The sequence below is a fragment of the Borostomias antarcticus genome (assembly GCF_949987555.1).
Source record: "Borostomias antarcticus genome assembly, chromosome: 1".
NCBI lineage: Eukaryota > Metazoa > Chordata > Actinopteri > Stomiiformes > Stomiidae > Borostomias > Borostomias antarcticus.
Window position 1 is genome coordinate 27,399,353 of NC_140234.1, and position 18,891 is coordinate 27,418,243.

At 45.0% G+C, this 18,891-nt stretch overlaps 2 protein-coding genes across 2 annotated transcripts in view; one reads left to right on the forward strand and one right to left on the reverse strand.

Moving 5' to 3' along the window:
- Positions 1-2,156: 2,156 nt before the first annotated feature.
- LOC311316067 (dispanin subfamily A member 2b-like) lies at positions 2,157-2,992 on the forward strand. Its single transcript, XM_084446808.1, has 2 exons — positions 2,157-2,342; positions 2,525-2,992. The coding sequence occupies exons 1-2, from the start codon at positions 2,229-2,231 to the stop codon at positions 2,663-2,665; spliced, it is 255 nt and encodes an 84-aa protein (XP_084302934.1). The 5' UTR covers positions 2,157-2,228; the 3' UTR covers positions 2,666-2,992.
- A 240-nt stretch (positions 2,993-3,232) lies between these two features.
- The window catches only part of LOC311322760 (uncharacterized protein), a gene marked incomplete at both ends in the record, with an annotated part of 30,138 nt that continues 14,479 nt past the window's right edge, over positions 3,233-18,891 (reverse strand). The window contains 9 exons of the mRNA XM_084454866.1: positions 3,233-3,460; positions 3,725-3,853; positions 8,647-8,793; positions 8,944-9,030; positions 10,165-10,316; positions 15,785-15,910; positions 16,377-16,436; positions 17,231-17,305; positions 18,543-18,750. Of these exons, the coding sequence (XP_084310992.1) occupies positions 3,233-3,460; positions 3,725-3,853; positions 8,647-8,793; positions 8,944-9,030; positions 10,165-10,316; positions 15,785-15,910; positions 16,377-16,436; positions 17,231-17,305; positions 18,543-18,750 (1,212 nt within the window). The remainder of the gene's footprint in view (positions 3,461-3,724; positions 3,854-8,646; positions 8,794-8,943; positions 9,031-10,164; positions 10,317-15,784; positions 15,911-16,376; positions 16,437-17,230; positions 17,306-18,542; positions 18,751-18,891) is intronic.

The following is an 18,891-nucleotide window of genomic DNA, read 5'->3' on the forward strand; positions in this document are numbered from 1 at the left end:
AGAAGAAGTAAATACTAGAAAGGGTGCTCAGAGAGCAGAGGTTCCCACACATGAATGTGTAAGTTGATAAAAATTAATAGATAAGAAAGCAGCACGGTTTGACTGTCTCCGTCTTTTTTCATATGATATCAGAGTGCATTTAGTAGAAAATAGTTTGTGGGATGTTCCAATCGCTCTGGTAGTTTTTGTTTAATCCTGCCATGTGACGGATTATACCGTTTTTTTCATTTGCTTCAACACTCAAATTAAAAAGAACACATAGTTAGTGAAACCTGACAATCAAGGGGCAAAACCTCAGCCCAGATGTGCAGGTAGCTTATGATTTATATGTAGGCTCATACCACAGGATCCAGGCTAAGAAAACGTAACTTTTCCTAATGCAGTGTTTATCTGATTTGTTTTTCATGAATCCGATATGATTTTGTTTTACATGCATAGAAACATAAGACAATATTGGGAGTAAACAGCAAAAGAAAAAAAGTTTATATCAAAAGCTGAACATAGTAACCAAAAACTGGGACTTCGCATAGCTAAACTGATACATTACCGCTCGGCCACCGGCGGTACAGCAAATATGCAGGAGAAGTAGAAATAAATTGAAGGAAGCCGGTCCAAGTATAGCAAATGTTTTCTTTTAATTCGTGTATCCAACCAATGATTCTGATCCGCACCAAAATGTAATGTGTTCTAACTTGGCCCATGCTACACTCCTCCACCGAGTTTCATGAAAATCACTCTGGTACTGTAGTTTTTGTATAATCCTGCTATGTGACCTGAAGAACGAACGAACAAACGAACGAACGAATGAACGAACGAACGAACGAACGAACAAAATAACACGACCGAAATTATACCCTCTGCCAGCGGTCTCTGGGCAGAACCAATGAAAAAAGCAAAACTATTCTAACCTTGCAGGGCGCGCTCCCACTCCCCCTCACCTGCAGAGTCAGCGGACTCCGACCGCACCGCTGTCTGCACGGCTCTGCTACACACCTGTTCCCTGCACCTCATCACAGCACCTGAGCCCCGTCTGCACTCACCTCCTACAAGAACCTGGCCTGCGCTCCAGTCCCTGCCAGATCTCACTATACCGTGCGTGTGACCTGGACCTGGACCCAGTAGAGTTGCGCTCGCCTGCTTCAGCCGTAAATGGTAAATGGACCACACTTAGATAGCGCTTTTCCACCTTAGCGGCACTCAAAGCGCTTTACAATGGCCTCTTATTCACCCATTCACACACCAATGGCGGTAGCTGCCATACAAGGTGCTAACCTGCTCATTGTGAGCAATTTGGGGTTAGGTGTCTTGCTCAAGGACTCTTCGACATATGGACAGTAGGAGCTGGGATTCGAACCACTGACCCTTCGATCACTGAACGACCCGCTCTACCAACTGAGCTACAGCCGCCGTCCTACCCAGGACCTGCCCTCAGGGTTCTGTTGCGGTTTCGACTCACCTTCTTGTAATTAAACCCGCCACTGGGGTTTGAACTTTTCATCTGCCTCTCGAGTCATGCGATTGGGTCCAGAGGAAACAGATCATAACACTAAACTGCTAGAACCCTAGTCCCTTGGTCCCCAAAGTCCCCTAAACATCTACAGTATCACCATAGCCACCTAACCCCTAGTCCGTTGTTCCCAAAGCCCCCTAGCCCCCTCTCTTGGACTCAAAAATGGCAGCAAATGCATTTTGGGGAGAGAGCCCCATCAGACCCCCACCTCACTTTTGCCACTGATGAATTTTAATTGGCCCAGTAGAATATATTTTCATGGGGCTCTACATAGCCATCATTGTAGATAAAGTACTGAATCACCTTCAACAAAGAGGTAACATTTCACTTCTCTCAGAACTCCTCCATGCTTTCAGCAGTCGCACAAAAACACATTCAAACTCCAGCAGAGACTGGATCGTTTTTACTACTTCTATTAAACCCCAGTAATATGAGACATCCTCTCTCTGTCCTCTCCCCGTTTGGCCTCTCCTCCCACCCTCTCCAGCCAATGAGGCCAGACACATGACGCACCCTTCAGCCCTGACTGGCCCGCCTCAACGCCACACACATACATCCCCCAGGCCCCTCCTCACTCTCAGACCACACCCAAGCTGGATAAAGACCTCCTGCTCCCCAACCCCCAACATTTACTGGGGCTGAACGTTGAGCAACTTCAGTCAGGAATCTCCTCCACACTAGGGTCCACTATTAGCTATTATTCACACACACAACGACAATGGAAGGAGGCCAAGCACGCCCGGCTGCCCAGACCTACCTGGTGTGGTCCATCTTAAACACCCTGTGCTGCTGTCTGCCCCTGGGCATCGCTGCCATCGTCTGCTCCTGCAGGGTAAGACATGGGAACATCTGGAACTGGAATCTACTCCATTTTCCAAAAATGCATTGCACTGATTGGTGTTTTTATTCACTGGATTAAACCTGCTGTTTGGTGAGGAATGTGTTAGGCTGCTTTAAAATCAATTCACTTGGGTGTAGATGAAGGCTGAGAACTCGATGTGACTTTTTCTGAAGGTGCGCGACGCCAACGCAGTGGGAGAGTCGAGCAGAGCGGAGGAGGCGTCACGGTCGGCCAAGATCTTGAACATCGTGGGACTGGTCTGTGGGATTGTGCTGCTCATCATCGTCATCGCCTTTGAAGTCACCAAACATTGAACATGGACAACGGCACTCTACTCTTTCCTCTTGCTAGACTTTCGCGCATTTACATTTCTGGGGTTGCAACTCTTTTATAGACTTACAACTCCTCGAAGGAACCACTGATGAAATCCATCTGTTGTGTGTGTGTGTGTCTGTGTGTGTTTGTGTGTGCGTGTGTGTGCATGCGTGGGTGTGTATGTGTGCGCTGCAGTCTGTCCCAGTTCAAATGTAAAAAAACGCATGGAATGTAATTATTGTAACTTGACTGCTTGAGCTAAGTGTTTCTGTCACACAAATATTCTGTTATAATAAATATTAAGCTGTTATATTGAATATTAAGCCTTTCTGTTGCATTCAATAAAATAAACACTAATACATAAAATCAGTCTTTATTTCTCCATTGAGATAAAATACAATACAGTTATCAGATCTTTTTCGAGGTACAGTAGACCCTGCAACTTTTAGTTTTGTTTTAGCATCCTCCATCAATGTGAATAGACCTTCATAGTGTCTCAGGATGAATAGATAATAAATAGTATAAATAATTATAATAATAACAATAAACAGATAAATACTGTTGACCTATGGAAACTGAGAGTGATTGATCTTTAGTCCCTTCTTCTGGCCAATCGTACCTCTGCCCTTGGACATGGTGGTGGGTTGTGTTTGTGCCTCCGGCTCCTCAGTCGGTTGGTAGCCTCCCTGCACAGCCTGCTCTCTCCCTGCACAGCTCCTCTCTGTCAGTAGCTCCTCCACCCGTCGGAACAGAGACGTCTCTCTGTGCTTCTGCTCCAGTCTCTCCACTTCCTGCTGTCAGACAACATTACTCTCACATACTGATTCTGGTTACGGTATCTCCAGAATACACACACACACACACACACGCATACACATGTGGATGCATGCACAGATGCATGCACAAACACACATCTCTCTCTCTCTCTCTCTCTCTCTCTCTCTCTTTCAGAGAAGGGCACTATTATGTGGTCAGAGCGATAAAACAACAGTGATATGTCAAACTGCTGCTCCAGTGCCCCTCCCAGCGGAGGGAGGGAGGGAGGGAGGGGTACTTACATCCTGTGAGTGAAGCCCCTTGCTAGGCCTCTGCAGCCTCTCTACCAGGGGGCTGGAATAGGAGAGGGAGTCCCAATGAGACACTCCCAGTCTGGCCTGGAACAGCTCCTCCAGGCAGACCTGCAGTGCCTGGAGAACCATACACGCAAACACATACGCATACAACACACACACACACACACACACACACACAAATATGGTGTGCATGCTAAAACACACACACTCTGCTAACCGAAACATAGGCCGACTGGAAGGGTCCATTCAGAATTTAAATCAATCTTTGATCAACTCAGTAGCTTGGAGAGAAATGAGATTAAACTCGTGCAATGTGAACCTCGTCCCACACCCATGATGCATGTCGCCAGCATGTACAGTCGCTGAATGTATAAGTGGAGTGCTTTTCTAGTTTAGATGTACCTATAGAGCTAACATATACTGGTAGGCCCATCACATTTTTAGTTTGTTCTAAAATGTAAGCATTTAATCAAAAGTAATAGTAAAAAAAATATCAGTGATTAAAATAGATAAAATAAAAAGAACCTCAAATGATTTCAACTTTCTTTAGGACAAAAAAATACAACAATAAAACAATGTATTTACAAAACAACATGGCACTAGATTCACTCAGAGAGCACAGGCCTCCTCCACACATGAATGCATTTTGTTGGTGTAACTGTCACACCTCAATTTATATGTAATAGTTTACCACAGGATCCAGACCAAATGTATTTTTTCCTAATAGTGAATGAGAGTCAAATATTCTAAGATAAGATAATATTGTTTGCATTGTAGCTAATGATCGACTTAATCCACTTAATGTGTTGTTGTCCAATTCAGATTGTATTTTAAAAGCATATAAACGTAGCGTATGAATGTGAGTCGGTCACTGGGGTTGGTGAGGGTCCTATAGGCTACATTCATTGATGTAGCTACCTGACTGACTGACTGACTGACTGACTGACTGACTGACTGACTGACTGACTGACTGACTGTCAGTCAGACTGACTGAATGGCCTTTCGGTCTGGGGCTGTGACGGTCTAAAGATACACTGTAGGCTATGTCATTGACCAATCATGTTTGATGGTTATTGTAATAGGCTATAGGTTAGGCCATCATGTTCATCAACCGTGGCTTTGACCAGTATAAAAAGTTCACAAAATCCGTGTGGGCCTATCATGCGTTGGTAGCCTCCCTCCGCCCACTGCAGCTGGAGCAAACTGACTGGACTAATGCCGCGTTCCATGCAACCCGTAACCCGTGTTTTTCCAAACTTCTGCATGCGAAATTGCACTGGAATGGCAGTCAAACCCATAGCTTCCCACCCGTGAACTCGTACCAGATCAATGTACTCCCAGTTGCGCTCTCTGACGTCACACAGCCCTCTAAACAAGATGGCAGCCCACATGGGTGCGGCGACAAGGATAACTTTAGGGCAGCGTAAAGTAAATTTGTAAGTTGTAATCCAAATAACCCTGAGCCAGGACATGCAGACACTAGCAGCATACCTGATCATGATTAGAAGATGGGAGCGATACGGGAGGCTGTGTGACAATGCTTTGCGGTAGCAGACAATCAAATCTACATTTAGAAGATCGATTATGCATTTTTTTCCCAAAGTCAACAACTCGTCGGAATTTGAGTATTTATTTGACAGCCCTAATAAGTGGACTGAAATTCTTTATATGGCCTTAATAGCTACGTCAGACGATTTCCTCGCCTCATGCTGCATTCCATTTGTCTGGGAAGTGTTGAGGTGGGAGGTGGGAGAGATGAAGAACGATATCACCCACGAGGTCACTGCGTTACAGTAGACACCAATAACAGCTCGGAACAAAGATGGATGTTAGTTAGCTTTGTTTGCAAAACAGTAGATAATGCACTACGTGGTATTTTGCGCATACAAAGAGGTCGTCGTCAGATAAGTCGGAAAATACTGTGTACGACTGATTTAATGAGACACAAATGAGACAGATATACTAATAAAACAGTATTACTTAAGTTTTCCTTAGTTGCACAGGGAGCTGACATCTTGTTCACGACTTCCAGAGCTAACTGGGGGTAGGGGAGAGAGTTACGAGTTCATGAGCTGAGAAAACAAGTCATGAGGGGCATTCCAGTTAAAACTGCGATAAGTATCGCTTGAGTCACGACGTCATGAGCCAAATGTAACACAGCATAATTTTCACTGGAATGTATTATGAGCTGTGTTTCTTCACCCCGGGTGCGATACGCCTGGTCCTGTCTCGTTGTTGGAAAATTGGAGATAATGTACAACAGAGTTCAGAGTTGCGCAATGTTGCGCAACCATTAAATGTTTTGCGATAGGTGAGAGCCAGGACAAAATTAACACTTTTTTGTTTGATCCCATTTATTCCCAAATTAATAGAGGTAGAGATTCCATGTTTTATGACACAATTTGCACGTCTCCTTCACTGTTATCAGCTGTAATTTACTTTCTAGGATATATGACTTAAATATAGGCTAAATAGGCCAAGAACAAACCAATTGGTACTTTGGTCCCTACAAAGCGTAATGAAAGTAACACGGGAGTGGGGCAAAAAATAACAGTAGAATAAGGGTCCTCGTATCTCTGCTGCTCAGGATTGTAATTCTCTTTACTTTTACATATACTACATATAGTACACATATACTATTAGACATCCGTCTTTCATGTTTGTATTGAGTCAATAAATGTTATGTTCAAAATCCTTGTCCGAACAGTGTATAAACATGAATGTGCAACCAATACAGTGTTTTGTGATAGACGTCTCATTTTCACTGGAATGTATCATGAGCGCGCCCGGTCCTGTCTTGTTGTCGGAGGAATAATCTGTCTTGCTCAGACTGTCATTGTTGGATAGTGGATAGTGCACAAAAGAGTTCCGAGTTCTCAGTTATTTGCTTTGGAGCTTTGTGGAAAGCAAACTGAATTGGATTAATGTGGAGATCAATTCAATAACCTTTATTTAGACTTGAAGGACACTGAGGTTGCCCTCATTTACAGTGCCGACTAGTAAAATAAGTAAAATAGTCGGTGATAAAACAAGAATAACAGATAACACTCAAAACAAAGCATAAAATATATAAGATAATAAGAACAGACTAAAACCAGTTCAGTTAAAACAATTACAATTAGATGTGCAATACTCACGGATCAAACATCTAACATGGTTAAAGGAAGGAAGGGTGGACATTTTCAAAGTGCTTTGTAGGGCATTCCATGAGTTTGGGGCACTTACAGTAAAAACAGTCAAACCTAGGCTAGAGCTACTGTAGCTCTAGGAACCTTAAGCAGGAGCACATCACTGGATCGGGTAGAATAATATAATATAATGCAATATAATTATATTATATTGCACTGTACTTTAGATTGCTATTCTTGCACTTTGCCTTCAGCACTAGATTATGCTCTTGGTCACTTGTTTTAGAAGGAAGATGCACTTGTGAGTTCTGGCAAGTAGTAGTACATTGGCTCTTCCTACAGTACGTTAAATGCAATTATTGTTAGTCGCTTTGGATAAAAGCGTGTGCTAAATGACTGTAATGTAATGTAATGTAATAAAACCCAGAGTTCCAATCCAGCATAAAAGTAATATAAGGTGGTTGCTAGATCGCGGTCCAAGTTCATTTCCTCAGTTTGTTTCTGTGGCTGAATGTGCTGTGTCCAGAGAACCGTTATTAGCACAGAATAAGTGTCGACCAAAATTCTATATAAGTTGAGAGCACGGCACAAAACTTTTCAGAGTACGGCTATCAGAAGGTCCAAAAGCCAAGAGCCTTGGCAAGATATTTTACAGCATGATAGGAGCAAGTCAACTGAAGAGGCAAGGGCTGCCCCCCTTTATAATCTTGGGCAGAAGCTGATACACCTGGCCTGGGGGCCAACCACCGACTGAGCACATGCCCCCACATGTTAATGCACACCACATGACTATAACTAAGGATAAATATAGCCACAATGCACCAAACCTCGATACTAGCCTATGAGAATCCTAACATTTTGAACAAGCACCAAAAGAGCTACTGAACACCTCAAACTCTGAACCCTGAAGCCTGAGAAGTGATACATTTCAACCAGACATTCCAGTGAAACCAGGTAGTCAAAATAACTTACCTGATATAAAATGGGCACCGCAAACGCGGGCATTTCTGATTATGTCCTCAGTCCAGTCCGTACGCTTAATAATGCCGATTTCGTCCGTCTTCCTCTGCTACTGTTTAAAATGCGCGCGCATACTTGTGCTGACTAGGCTGTAAAAGGGTCTATAATTAACAAATATGACCCACGCTCGTCTCACAACCTTCGCGGTGATAGGCAGCGCACTATCCACTCAGCCACCGCTGACCTGGGAAATCTGTGCTGTCTTTTTGTTTTGATGTTCTGGGACCACTGCCTCTTGTGGTAGCAACATAGAACTGCAGGTCAACAATGACAACAGGGAGGGAGGGAGGGAGGGAGGGAGGGAGGGAGGGAGGGAGGGAGGGAGGGAGGGAGGGAGGGAGGGAGGGAGGGAGCGACAAATAGGATTCCCTCTTCATGGTGTGTCGGCTTACAGCCAACACACAAAAAATGAACTGTTGCGAGCGTCCCCTGGTGGTGGGCTCTGGTACATGTGTGACGGTCCAAAGAACAAACACGCGAACACAGGCATGCACTAACATACAGGGGTCAAATTAATATCCCCCGCGCACCCGCCAAAAACTTCATCGGGTGGGGGACATTTAAAACATTGAAGAGTCCTCAAATGAAACAAGGGGACATTTGAGGCTCACTTTATATTTCCCTCAAGCAACTCAGTGAATTAAAATCTGTTGACCACAAGCTAACCACAACAACTTTGTATGGACATCATATAGATATGGACTCCAGCCCTGTTATGTAGACTAGCGTAAAGTAGCCTAAAGTAGATGACCTACTGACCTTGAAGAAGACTCGCTGGAAGGCAGGGCTGGAGTCAGAGGTCATGTCCTGGACAGCGATGTGGGACAGACAATGTGTCAACAGCAAGGAGAACCCCCCCACTGCCTGCAGTCTCTCCTGACGCACAAACACCGTCTCCTCAGCCTCCTGGACACACACACACACACACACATACACACACAGACACACACACATACACACACAGTTATCAGTAACACTCAGCAGTCAGATACACATTCTCTCTCTATCTCTCTCTCTCTCACACACGCACACACGCACACACGCACACACACACACCTGGTAGAAGAAGGAGTTGCGGAAGGCGTTGTTGTGATAGTTGTTGGCAGGCAGGCTTGAAGCAATTCGCAGTGAGACTTCTGGGGTCTGCGGGGAATAACATAGTAGATGAGCTCTCACTGCCAGGAACCTCCTTCAGAGGGTTTACTCTCGTTCAGACCAGACCAGAGCAGAGCAGTTCTCAAATCACATAATGGATTGCATGTGAAATGCTTTTAACTGGAAAAATAAAGTATCCTCACGGAAAAATAAAAAGTATTTTCCATCATCAATCTCATCACGCTACAGAATCTACCTTCTCGTCTGTTGTTGTGACAGTGTGGAGGGCGGGAGTGTGGGGAGGAGAGTGTGTAGCAGATTTGCAGTAGCAGTGATTTGAGGGAGTGTAATGTGTGTGTGGGGGGGGGGGTACCAGTTTTAGAGAGGGCAGTGTGGGTGTACAGTAGGTACCAGTTTGAGGGAGTGTAGAGTGTGTGTAGGTACCAGTTTGAGGGAGTGTAGAGTGTGTGTAGGTACCAGTTTGAGGGAGTGTAGAGTGTGTGTAATGTAGGTAGTGTACCAGTTTGAGGGAGTATAGTGTGTGTAGGTAGTGTACAAGTTTGAGGGAGTGCAGAGTGTGTGTAGGTAGTGTACCAGTTTGAGGGAGTGTAGAGTGTGTGTAGGTACCAGTTTGAGGGAGTGTAGAGTGTGTGTAGGTACCAGTTTGAGGGAGTGTAGAGTGTGTGTAGGTACCAGTTTGAGGGAGTGTAGAGTGTGTGTAGGTACCAGTTTGAGGGAGTGTAGAGTGTGTGTAGGTAGTGTACCAGTTTGAGGGAGTGTAGAGTGTGTGTAGGTACCAGTTTGAGGGAGTGTAGAGTGTGTGTAGGTAGTGTACCAGTTTGAGGGAGTGTAGAGTGTGTGTAGGTACCAGTTTGAGGGAGTGTAGAGTGTGTGTAGGTAGTGTACCAGTTTGAGGGAGTGTAGAGTGTGTGTACTGTAGGTAGTGTACCAGTTTGAGGGAGTGTAGAGTGTGTGTAGGTAGTGTACCAGTTTGAGGGAGTGTAGAGTGTGTGTAGGTAGTGTACCAGTTTGAGGGAGTGTAGAGTGTGTGTAGGTAGTGTACCAGTTTGAGGGAGTGTAGAGTGTGTGTAGGTAGTGTACCAGTTTGAGGGAGTGTAGAGTGTGTGTACTGTAGGTAGTGTACCAGTTTGAGGGAGTGTAGAGTGTGTGTAGGTAGTGTACCAGTTTGAGGGAGTGTAGCGTGTGCAGGAGGAAGAGTCCGTGCTGGTAGACCAGAGTCTCTCTGGGGTTGAGGGCTGCAGGGTCCAGAGGGATCAGCTCTCCTTCACATTCCCACTGGGCATCCAGCACATCTCTGAAGGACTTCCCCAGCCCTGAGAAACACAGACACACCCCGACAACAGCTGTGTGTTTGGGTGTGTCGTGTGGGTTAAATTGTTAGTGCATCAAAGCCTGTAGAATACAGGCCTATTTAGAAACACCAATATCCCTGCCAAATTTTTTGTTTTTCTCAGCTTTCTTTTTTTTTCTTTTCTAAATCTGTTCCTTGTCTTCCACCCCCTTGATCAGTCACAGCTGGTGGGACGTCTTGCGTTCTCTCGGGTGGGCTGGAACCGCTGTAAGGTGGGTTTGTGTCTCCTCAGAGCAGATGTTGAGTAAAATAATTCGCTATATCCTTGGTCAATTTTCAAAGTCCAAAATAAGTCCAATTTATAATGGCTTTATTGCTCCTTCAATGAAAACAGCATCAAAAACCGGTTGGTCCTCGGAGGGCCTCCACGACAATACAACTCTGTCATCTGTGCAATGTCTTATATAGCCTGCCGTAATCCCCGCCGCTATTTTTTCCACAACCCACTTTCCATACCTCACCCCTAACTTGGCACGAATCCAATGGTGTCCAAGATGCCGACTCAGCACCAACTTATGCCCAAATATGTCCCTTTGATACTGTACGCCATTATATCCGGCAAGGGGGGGGAATAGGCAGAAAGGAGGTAATTGGGAACAATACCGGTACATGGGCAAGCGTAGACTGTTTGTAGTCAAGACTGCAGTGCCAGCATCAATAAATTCAATCTTTTGACAGATCGGGGGGGGGGGAGAAAATTGGGGAATTAACAGGAGGAAATCGGGGTATCTAAGCGGTCAGGGGAGAGCGTAGGCTATTCCAGCAGTCTTCATCTGCTAGCCTCAACATCTATAAATCTTGACAGATCAGTTTCCCATGGCTACATCTAGTGGTTACATCTGGTATTACTATTGAGCAGTTTATTATCATCTAGTGGTCACATCTGGTATTACTCTTGAGCAGATCTCTGTTGCAACATTTAATGTTGTGGCTGTCTAAAACAATTTATACCATATGATGATTATGATTACAATATTATGAGATGATTCAAATGCAGGGGTGCTAAATCAAATTAAATCACAGCACAGAAAACATCTTTATTTCATTAGCGGCTCTGCTCTGGCTTCCTGCCCGGTTCAATGTGCAGTTTAATTCGATTTAGTCCTGCACTGCATCACATAGCTGCTTTTGTGCTATAACCATAGCCAACCCTACGTACAGGCCAGAGTGGTCGTTACTATGGACAACTAATGGCCGTGGGGTGCACTTACTGTACTATTTTTGTTTTTTTGTCTTTTCCCAGACTGCAGCTCTGTCCCCCGAGTGGGGACGCAGCCCGATTGGTTCTCGTAGTCGATCCGTGAAAATGAAATACATGTCACTAGAAAAACAGTCTACCGAAGCAACGAGCAGTAACTATAAAGTTAGTAGAATAAACAGACATAAGTGCAGTTATTAAAGAAATAGACTCAATAGCAAAAATGGTGTGCAGAGAGCACAGATCTCCAACCATGAACACATCATTGTATGATACACATCATGATACACATCAGTATGATACACATCATGATACACATCAGTATGATACACATCATGATACACATCAGTATGATACACATCATGATACAAATCAGTATGATACACATCATGATACACATCATTGTATTCTGTATAGTAATGTTAGTTGGTCATCCCTAGCAGCTCAGCATGACCATCACTGGTATCTGTATATCTTTAAGGCAGTCTTCGGTAGACTACCCTCTTATATTGTCGCCCTACTGGACTGGAACATTCCTTCCTATCGGACTCGTTCCAGTGAGTGGCTTGTTTATAAGGTCCCTTGAGCTAACACAGAGCTTGGCAGGACTGCGTTCTCGTATGCTGCTCCAAAGTCTTGGAATGACATTCAGACTCGGTTGAAGATGGAGGTTCTCCCTTCAATCACTTGCTTTATAAATGTTCTTAGCCGGTAGACAAACATACTCCAGGAGCTTGCACGATCGCCTTGTTGAGAGGGGTCAGGGAAGAATTTTTTACAGCTCACTTATCTGGCCCCCGGGTGATACTGTTTTTTTGCTTCCCTCTGGAATATGTAGGGGTGGGACGTCTGCCCACCTCCCTTGTTCTCTGTAAAGCGCATTGTGTTGCCTCTGGGTAGGAAATGCGCTATACAAATAAAGCTTTGATTGATTGATTGATTGATTGAATCACAGTTTAAAAACATGATCTCTTGTCTTTGGTGATTCGAGTTGTAATTGTTTTATTTGATGTGTGATGGGATGTTTATTTGATGTGTGCACTGTTCACTCGGTGATGCTGTAAATGAGGTGTATGCACCTCAGTGTCCTTTCAAGTTTAAATCCAGGTTTGAATGAACGCATTCCGTGGCTCTGTGAGCATGTGCGTGTCAGCAGGACATTGCTTGTTGTATCACATTGAGAGGTTTATGCCAGTCCAAACCCTGTGTGTTTATACCAGTCCAAACCCTGTGTGTTTATACCAGTCCAAACCCTGTGTGTTTATGCCAGTCCAAACCCTGTGTGTTTATGCCAGTCCAAACCCTGTGTGTTTATGCCAGCCCAAACCCTGTGTGTTTATGCCAGTCCAAACCCTGTGTGTTTATGCCAGTCCAAACCCTGTGTGTTTGTGACTGTCCAAACCCTGTGTTACCGTCCCATGTTGAGATTTGGCCATTTCAATTCCCCTTATTGACAATGAATGGGGGGAATGTTTCGCTCCCCATGGCCAGGAGGTGAATGTTTGGGCTTCTCGTGGACCCACCCAGTGATTTGGATCTGCTCCAAAATTGAATGGGTTCTAAATTGGCCCATGCTACATGTTTCCACCTAGTTTCATGAAAATAGGTCTGGTCGATTTTGCTTAATCCTGGTCCAAAAAGTGACTGCCGGTGAATGGCCAGCTGTGTTTGGGCAGCTTGTGGACCCGCTCGATGATTTGGATCCCTCCAAAATGTAATGCTTTCTAAGTTGGCCCATGCAACACCATTCATTATAATATGGTGTTACTCAAAATAAGAAGAAAACAATGTGTATTTCGTTTTCGAGTCAGCACAGGTTCAAAGTGATCCCTAGTTTGTCTTATTATAGGCCTACAGATTATGTTATAGGCTACATGTTACTGTAATGTCAGTAGTTTATGAAAGAAGGGAAAGCACTCAGCAATGACCAGCAGCAGTGAAATGCACTGCACTCAAACAGACCGCATGTCGGTATCTGCACCACTCTATGGCCCTGAAGCGGGCTAGAAAGATTGTGGCGGAACCCTCTCACGCCGGCCACAATCTCTTCCAACCACTCCCCTCCGGCAGGAGGCTGCGGTCCACCAGGACCAAGACCTCACGCCATAGAGTACATTAAATGGTAAATGGACTGCACTTATACAGCGCTTTTATCCAAAGCATGTTACAATGAAGGCCTCTCATTCACCCATTCACCAATGGTGGCCACTGCCATGGAAGGCGCCAGCCTGCTCATTGGGAGCAATTTGGGTTTCAGTGTCTTGCCCAAGGACACTTCGACAGGTGGATAGGAGGAGCTGGGAACCATGGACCCTACGATCATTGGACAACCCTCTCTACCTCCTGAGCTACAGCAGAGACAGTTTCTTCTCCACAACCAGCTTTATCAACTAGGCTTGTGTTCTCCTCTGGCCACCCACCCCTTCCTCTGGGTCCGGTGAAACAGACGGCGCCTTTGTTGTGATAACATGTTCTCATTCCAGAGTTCTGATATGCTCCGGATATGACAAATATCCAATTTGGATATTCCCAGATACAGACCCTAGATCTCATTCTCCCACTGCTATCGTGGGTGAGGTCAGTGATTCTGATATCCCCGGACCAGACCGGAGCACGGTGGTTTCCGGAGATGAGAGCCCTGATGTCGACAGAGGCATGGCTCAGCCTGCATTGACCAGATGTGCTGTCCCAGGCGGGGGGGCTGGTTTGGCCCTGCCCCCCGGTGCTGGGCCGGCCTCTGAGGGCTTGGTTACTGAGCGGCGGAGCCTGTCTCCCAGAGGCCTCTCCCCGGATATGATCAGTACTATCCAGAGTCGGCGGTGATGCAAGCAAGCCTGGGCTGCATCCTAACCCCACTTTCACTCCGAAGGTGGATAAGAACGTGTTTAGCGCGCAGGCTTTCGATCTGAGAGCCTTGGTCGCCCTGCCTCGCAGGACTGAGGAGGATGCTGGCTCGCATGTGCCCCGTCCGTGCTCTGTCACGGTACATGGAGCAAACAGCGGCAGCGCACAGGTCCACACCCAGGTACTGGTCTGTTTGGGCCCTGGAAAGGGGGGGGCGTTGCTCGACAGAGCACCTCTCCCACTGGCTTTGCGAGGGCATCCCCGCATCTAAACATCCGGCTGGATCCTCCCTGCCGGGGGATGTCTGGGTGCAAAAAAGATTTGGCATTGAACAAAATGTTTTTTTTTTTAAATAATATAGAACACTTGGAACATTAGTAAATGTTAAAGGACCATAGCGGTCTAAATATGATGTGATCTCCTACAACTACTCACCCAACGTTTATCACATTACCGCAATCCATTTTCCGAAGTAAAGCTCACGCTAAAAGATATTTGCATTTTCACGTTTAACCTACATTTCAAAAGTTGAACGCTTCAAAATGTATTTTTTAATTGGTAATGCGGTAATGTGATATACGTTGGGTGACTAGTTTAAGGAGATCAATCCTATTTAGACCGGTATGGTCCTTTAAGTGACAAAAAGTAGTAAAAAAAAAAGAAGTTTGGAGTGGTGAGGTGAGAGGATATGTCCACTGGAACAGTCAATTCACAAAAAGTGCATTCTTTACATGACCTTGATTTTGAAATCCCTGGCAAGAACGCTACCGAAGGCAAGTTTTGTTTTTGAGGCCAGAGCCGTTAAACTAGGCATGCGCTTCTAATGTTATTGTTTTGTTTAACCTGTAGCACACCTCAAAATGGATTATCCCTTACATGCAGCTGACGGTGACGGGTTGTACACAAACTCACTGCTGCACCACGTTTTGGGGGATTGGTAACATTACTGTAAATTCGAAATTCTGATTTTGAAGTTATGGAACGTATACCATCAGAGTTAAACGTCGGGATGGGGTGATTTTAGAATCGTGACTTTTTCACACTGAGGTATAATGTGAAACCGGTAACCGGCCCATGCCTACTTGTAAATGTGTGTGCTGTATGCTATACTGTAAATACTGTAAAATGTGCAATATTGGCTCATTGTTTATATGTCCTGTTACTGGACATGTCTCTTGAAAAAGAGATGCAAATCTGAATGATACAAAATAAATATTGAATAAATAAATAAATGTATCTCAGAATCATGCTGGCACCAAGGCCCACTAAGCCCATATTATAATGGTACAGGTTTTGATAAACAATTATTTTTATAGAGTAAAGCTACCTTTTTTAGGGTTGGGCTACTGTATGTTTCAGACTGCTCGTAAAAGTATTGATCCTCTTACCTGACCTATCACAGTGCTCCCCTCTTAGGAGCCCCGCCTCTCTGGCCCGCCCCCTCAGCTGTAGCTCCACCCCCTTCAGGATCTGGAACAGGGGAGAGAGCTCCAGCAGCTTGTCCCACTCCTCCTCTGGGGGACAGAATAGAGAGGGAGATATCATCTATATCTTGTCTATCCCACGGCAAAGGCACAAATGTTGGCTTATATTCCCCTATGTTGTGTGTTGCACTTTTTTGTACAGTTCAGTAAATATGAATTTCCTGCAAAGGACAATAAAGACTAATCTAATCTCTCTCTGTTTTGTTTTTTCAGTTTTTGTCTCCCTAAGCCTAGTAAAAGCCTGCTAATGTCTCCCTATTCTGGACGATCTCTATTGACGTCTCCCCATGCCTAGTGTACTGTATGTATGCATAAGCAGAGACAGGCCAGAGATAGAGACATTACTAGTCTTAATTGACTAGGCGTAGGTAGACAAAAAAATACAAGACATAGGGGAACATATGCTGACATACACCAGGTATAGACCGGTCATGAGCAAAGATTTAAAGAACAACTACTCTAGAATGTAAATGCTGCTATACAGTAGGTGACTTACCTGACATGGTGGGGATACAGATATGGGTGGGCTGAAGCTGTTCTTTCATTGGCTGGCTGTCTGGAAGAGTAACAGGACATCATTACAATCTGATGAAAACAGTCTCTTGATAATGTGGTTGTTAGCCTATTCATTCTTCATCAGGCCCTCCAGGGGCCATTTCCCAGTTGTATTTTGTGGAGCTCCGCTATATAAGCTATATAAATCCAACTTGATTGATTGATTGATAGCTACGATTGGTTAAGCCAATAAGGAGCTTGCCCCGTGGGGCTTCGCTCCACTCATAGAACTAGGGTTTCGATACATAACCGTCGTTACACATTAACCCTTGTATGGAACTAAGAAGCCCTGTCTGTTGAGTTTCTCCCCTGGTTTTCTAGTCTAGGAGCGGGCTCAATCTTCATCCTGGAAATATGTTAGTCAAAGTTTCGGTTGTCCTACCCTGGGAGTGGAGGCCAGAGGAGGCCACGGTTCTTCCCTGAGCTGCATGTGTGTGAGGAGGACTGCCCTGGGCCTTCACTGGCTCTCTCAGAGACTGGGTGGAGATCCCTGTACCATCACACACACACACACACACACACACACACACACACACACACACACACACAGACACAGACACAGACACAGACACAGACACAGACACACACACACACACACACGTGCACAGACAGAGAGCCAGTGAAGGCCCAGGGCAGTCCTCCAAAATGACATACACACATACAACTCATCATAGAAACTTGTGCTGGAGCAAGGCACACACAATGCACTGTGCCAAAACACACAATCTATCTAAAAAGCTGTACAGTCTATCAAAGCTTTACAGTCTATCAAAGCTTTACAGTGAATCCACACACCTTTCACCACCGGGACCGAGGCGGTCCAGACAGGAGAGCAGGTCTCAAGCCCATACGTCTGCTTTGTTGACAAACCTGAAACCACATCTCATGTTCAGATATCACGATGGATAATGGCACTCTACAGTGCCGATTGATACAATCCTTCAGAGCCCTGTGTGCTGCGGTAAAATTACTCTACAGACCTAAAACTCAGTAGTAACATGGAATACATGTACAGACCCAGTACTCTGTAGTAGAAATGTAACGGCGTGAAAATGTCATATCACGATTATAGTGACCAAAATTATCACGGTTATCAGTATTATCGCGGTACAGTTTTATACTGAAAATAACAAATAAAATTAGCAGCACTATGCACTTTTTCTTTGCATGAACATTAAATTATGTGTCTTCGAGACTGTTGCTAACTTTGGTTGATGCTGTACAGTATTTATAGTTCAAAGCGTGAAAATCAAACCCAGTTTTAATTATAATTTTATCTTGATAAATTTAATAAAATTTTATTGCAGTTTATCATTATACCGGTTATCTTTACATCCCAACCTGCAGTAATGTGGAATATATATATGCAGCTGTACTCGGCAGTAACATGCAATTGCCGGCACACCCAGTAGTCTGCAGTAATGTGGAATACTGTATATATCTGCAGACCCAGTAGTCTGCAGTAACATGGAATACTGTATATATCTGCAGACCCAGTAGTCTTCAGTAACATGGGATATATATCTGCAGACCCAGTATCTGCAGTAACGCGGAATATATATCTGCTGACCCAGTAGTCTGCAGTAACATAGAATATATATCTGCAGACCCAGTAGTCTTCAGTAACGTGGAATACTGTATATATCTGCAGACCCAGTAGTCTGCTGTAATGTGGAATACTGTATATATCTGCAGACCCAGTAGTCTGCAGTAACATGGAATATACCGGCAGACCCTGTAGTCTGCAGTAACATGGAATATATATCTGCATACCCAGTAGTCTGCAGTAATGTGGAATACTGTATATATCTGCAGACCCAGTAGTCTGCAGTAACGTGGAATATATATCTGCAGACCCTGTAGTCTGCAGTAGCATGGAATATATATCTTCAGACCCAGTAGTCTGCAGTAACATGGAATATATATCTGCAGACCCAGTAGTCTGCAGTAACATGGAATACATCTGCAGAGTCAATATTCCACAGTACCATGCAGTATATCTACAGAGCATCTCAACCACCGTAACTAATGTGTTCAACCACAATTCTCCAAGGCCCTGCGTGCAGCTACAGACCCAGACTCCAGAGCCAGTACTCAGTCCAAATACCAGAGATGCGCCGGCGGCCGGCACTGGGAGACAGGCTGGGCTGTTTCTCCTCCAGCAGCTGGGTCAGTCTCTCCAGGAGGACCAGGGCCTTCTGCTGGACCAGCCCCACCACCTCCACCTGAGCTTGGGCCCTGCTGGGTCTGTTGGGTCCACCGGGCCGCAGGGCTAGCCCGTAGTCCCGGTACCAGAACCGCCCAGACAGCACAGCCTGGATGCAGGAGAGGCAGATCAGAGGAACGGGTCAGTTTGGAACGCCGTCATCGCTTTCGAATCAAGATATTTTTAGCAGGTATCATATTGAAGTTGTAATTTTGGTATCGTGACAACGCTATGTATGTATGTATGTATT

Bases quoted from the DNA above. Each gene is read 5' to 3' on its own strand.
- LOC311316067 (XM_084446808.1), top strand. From the start codon at position 2,229: ATGGAAGGAGGCCAAGCACGCCCGGCTGCCCAGACCTACCTGGTGTGG. The intron at 2,343-2,524 runs GTAAGACATGGG...CTTTTTCTGAAG, and splicing joins CCATCGTCTGCTCCTGCAGG to GTGCGCGACGCCAACGCAGT.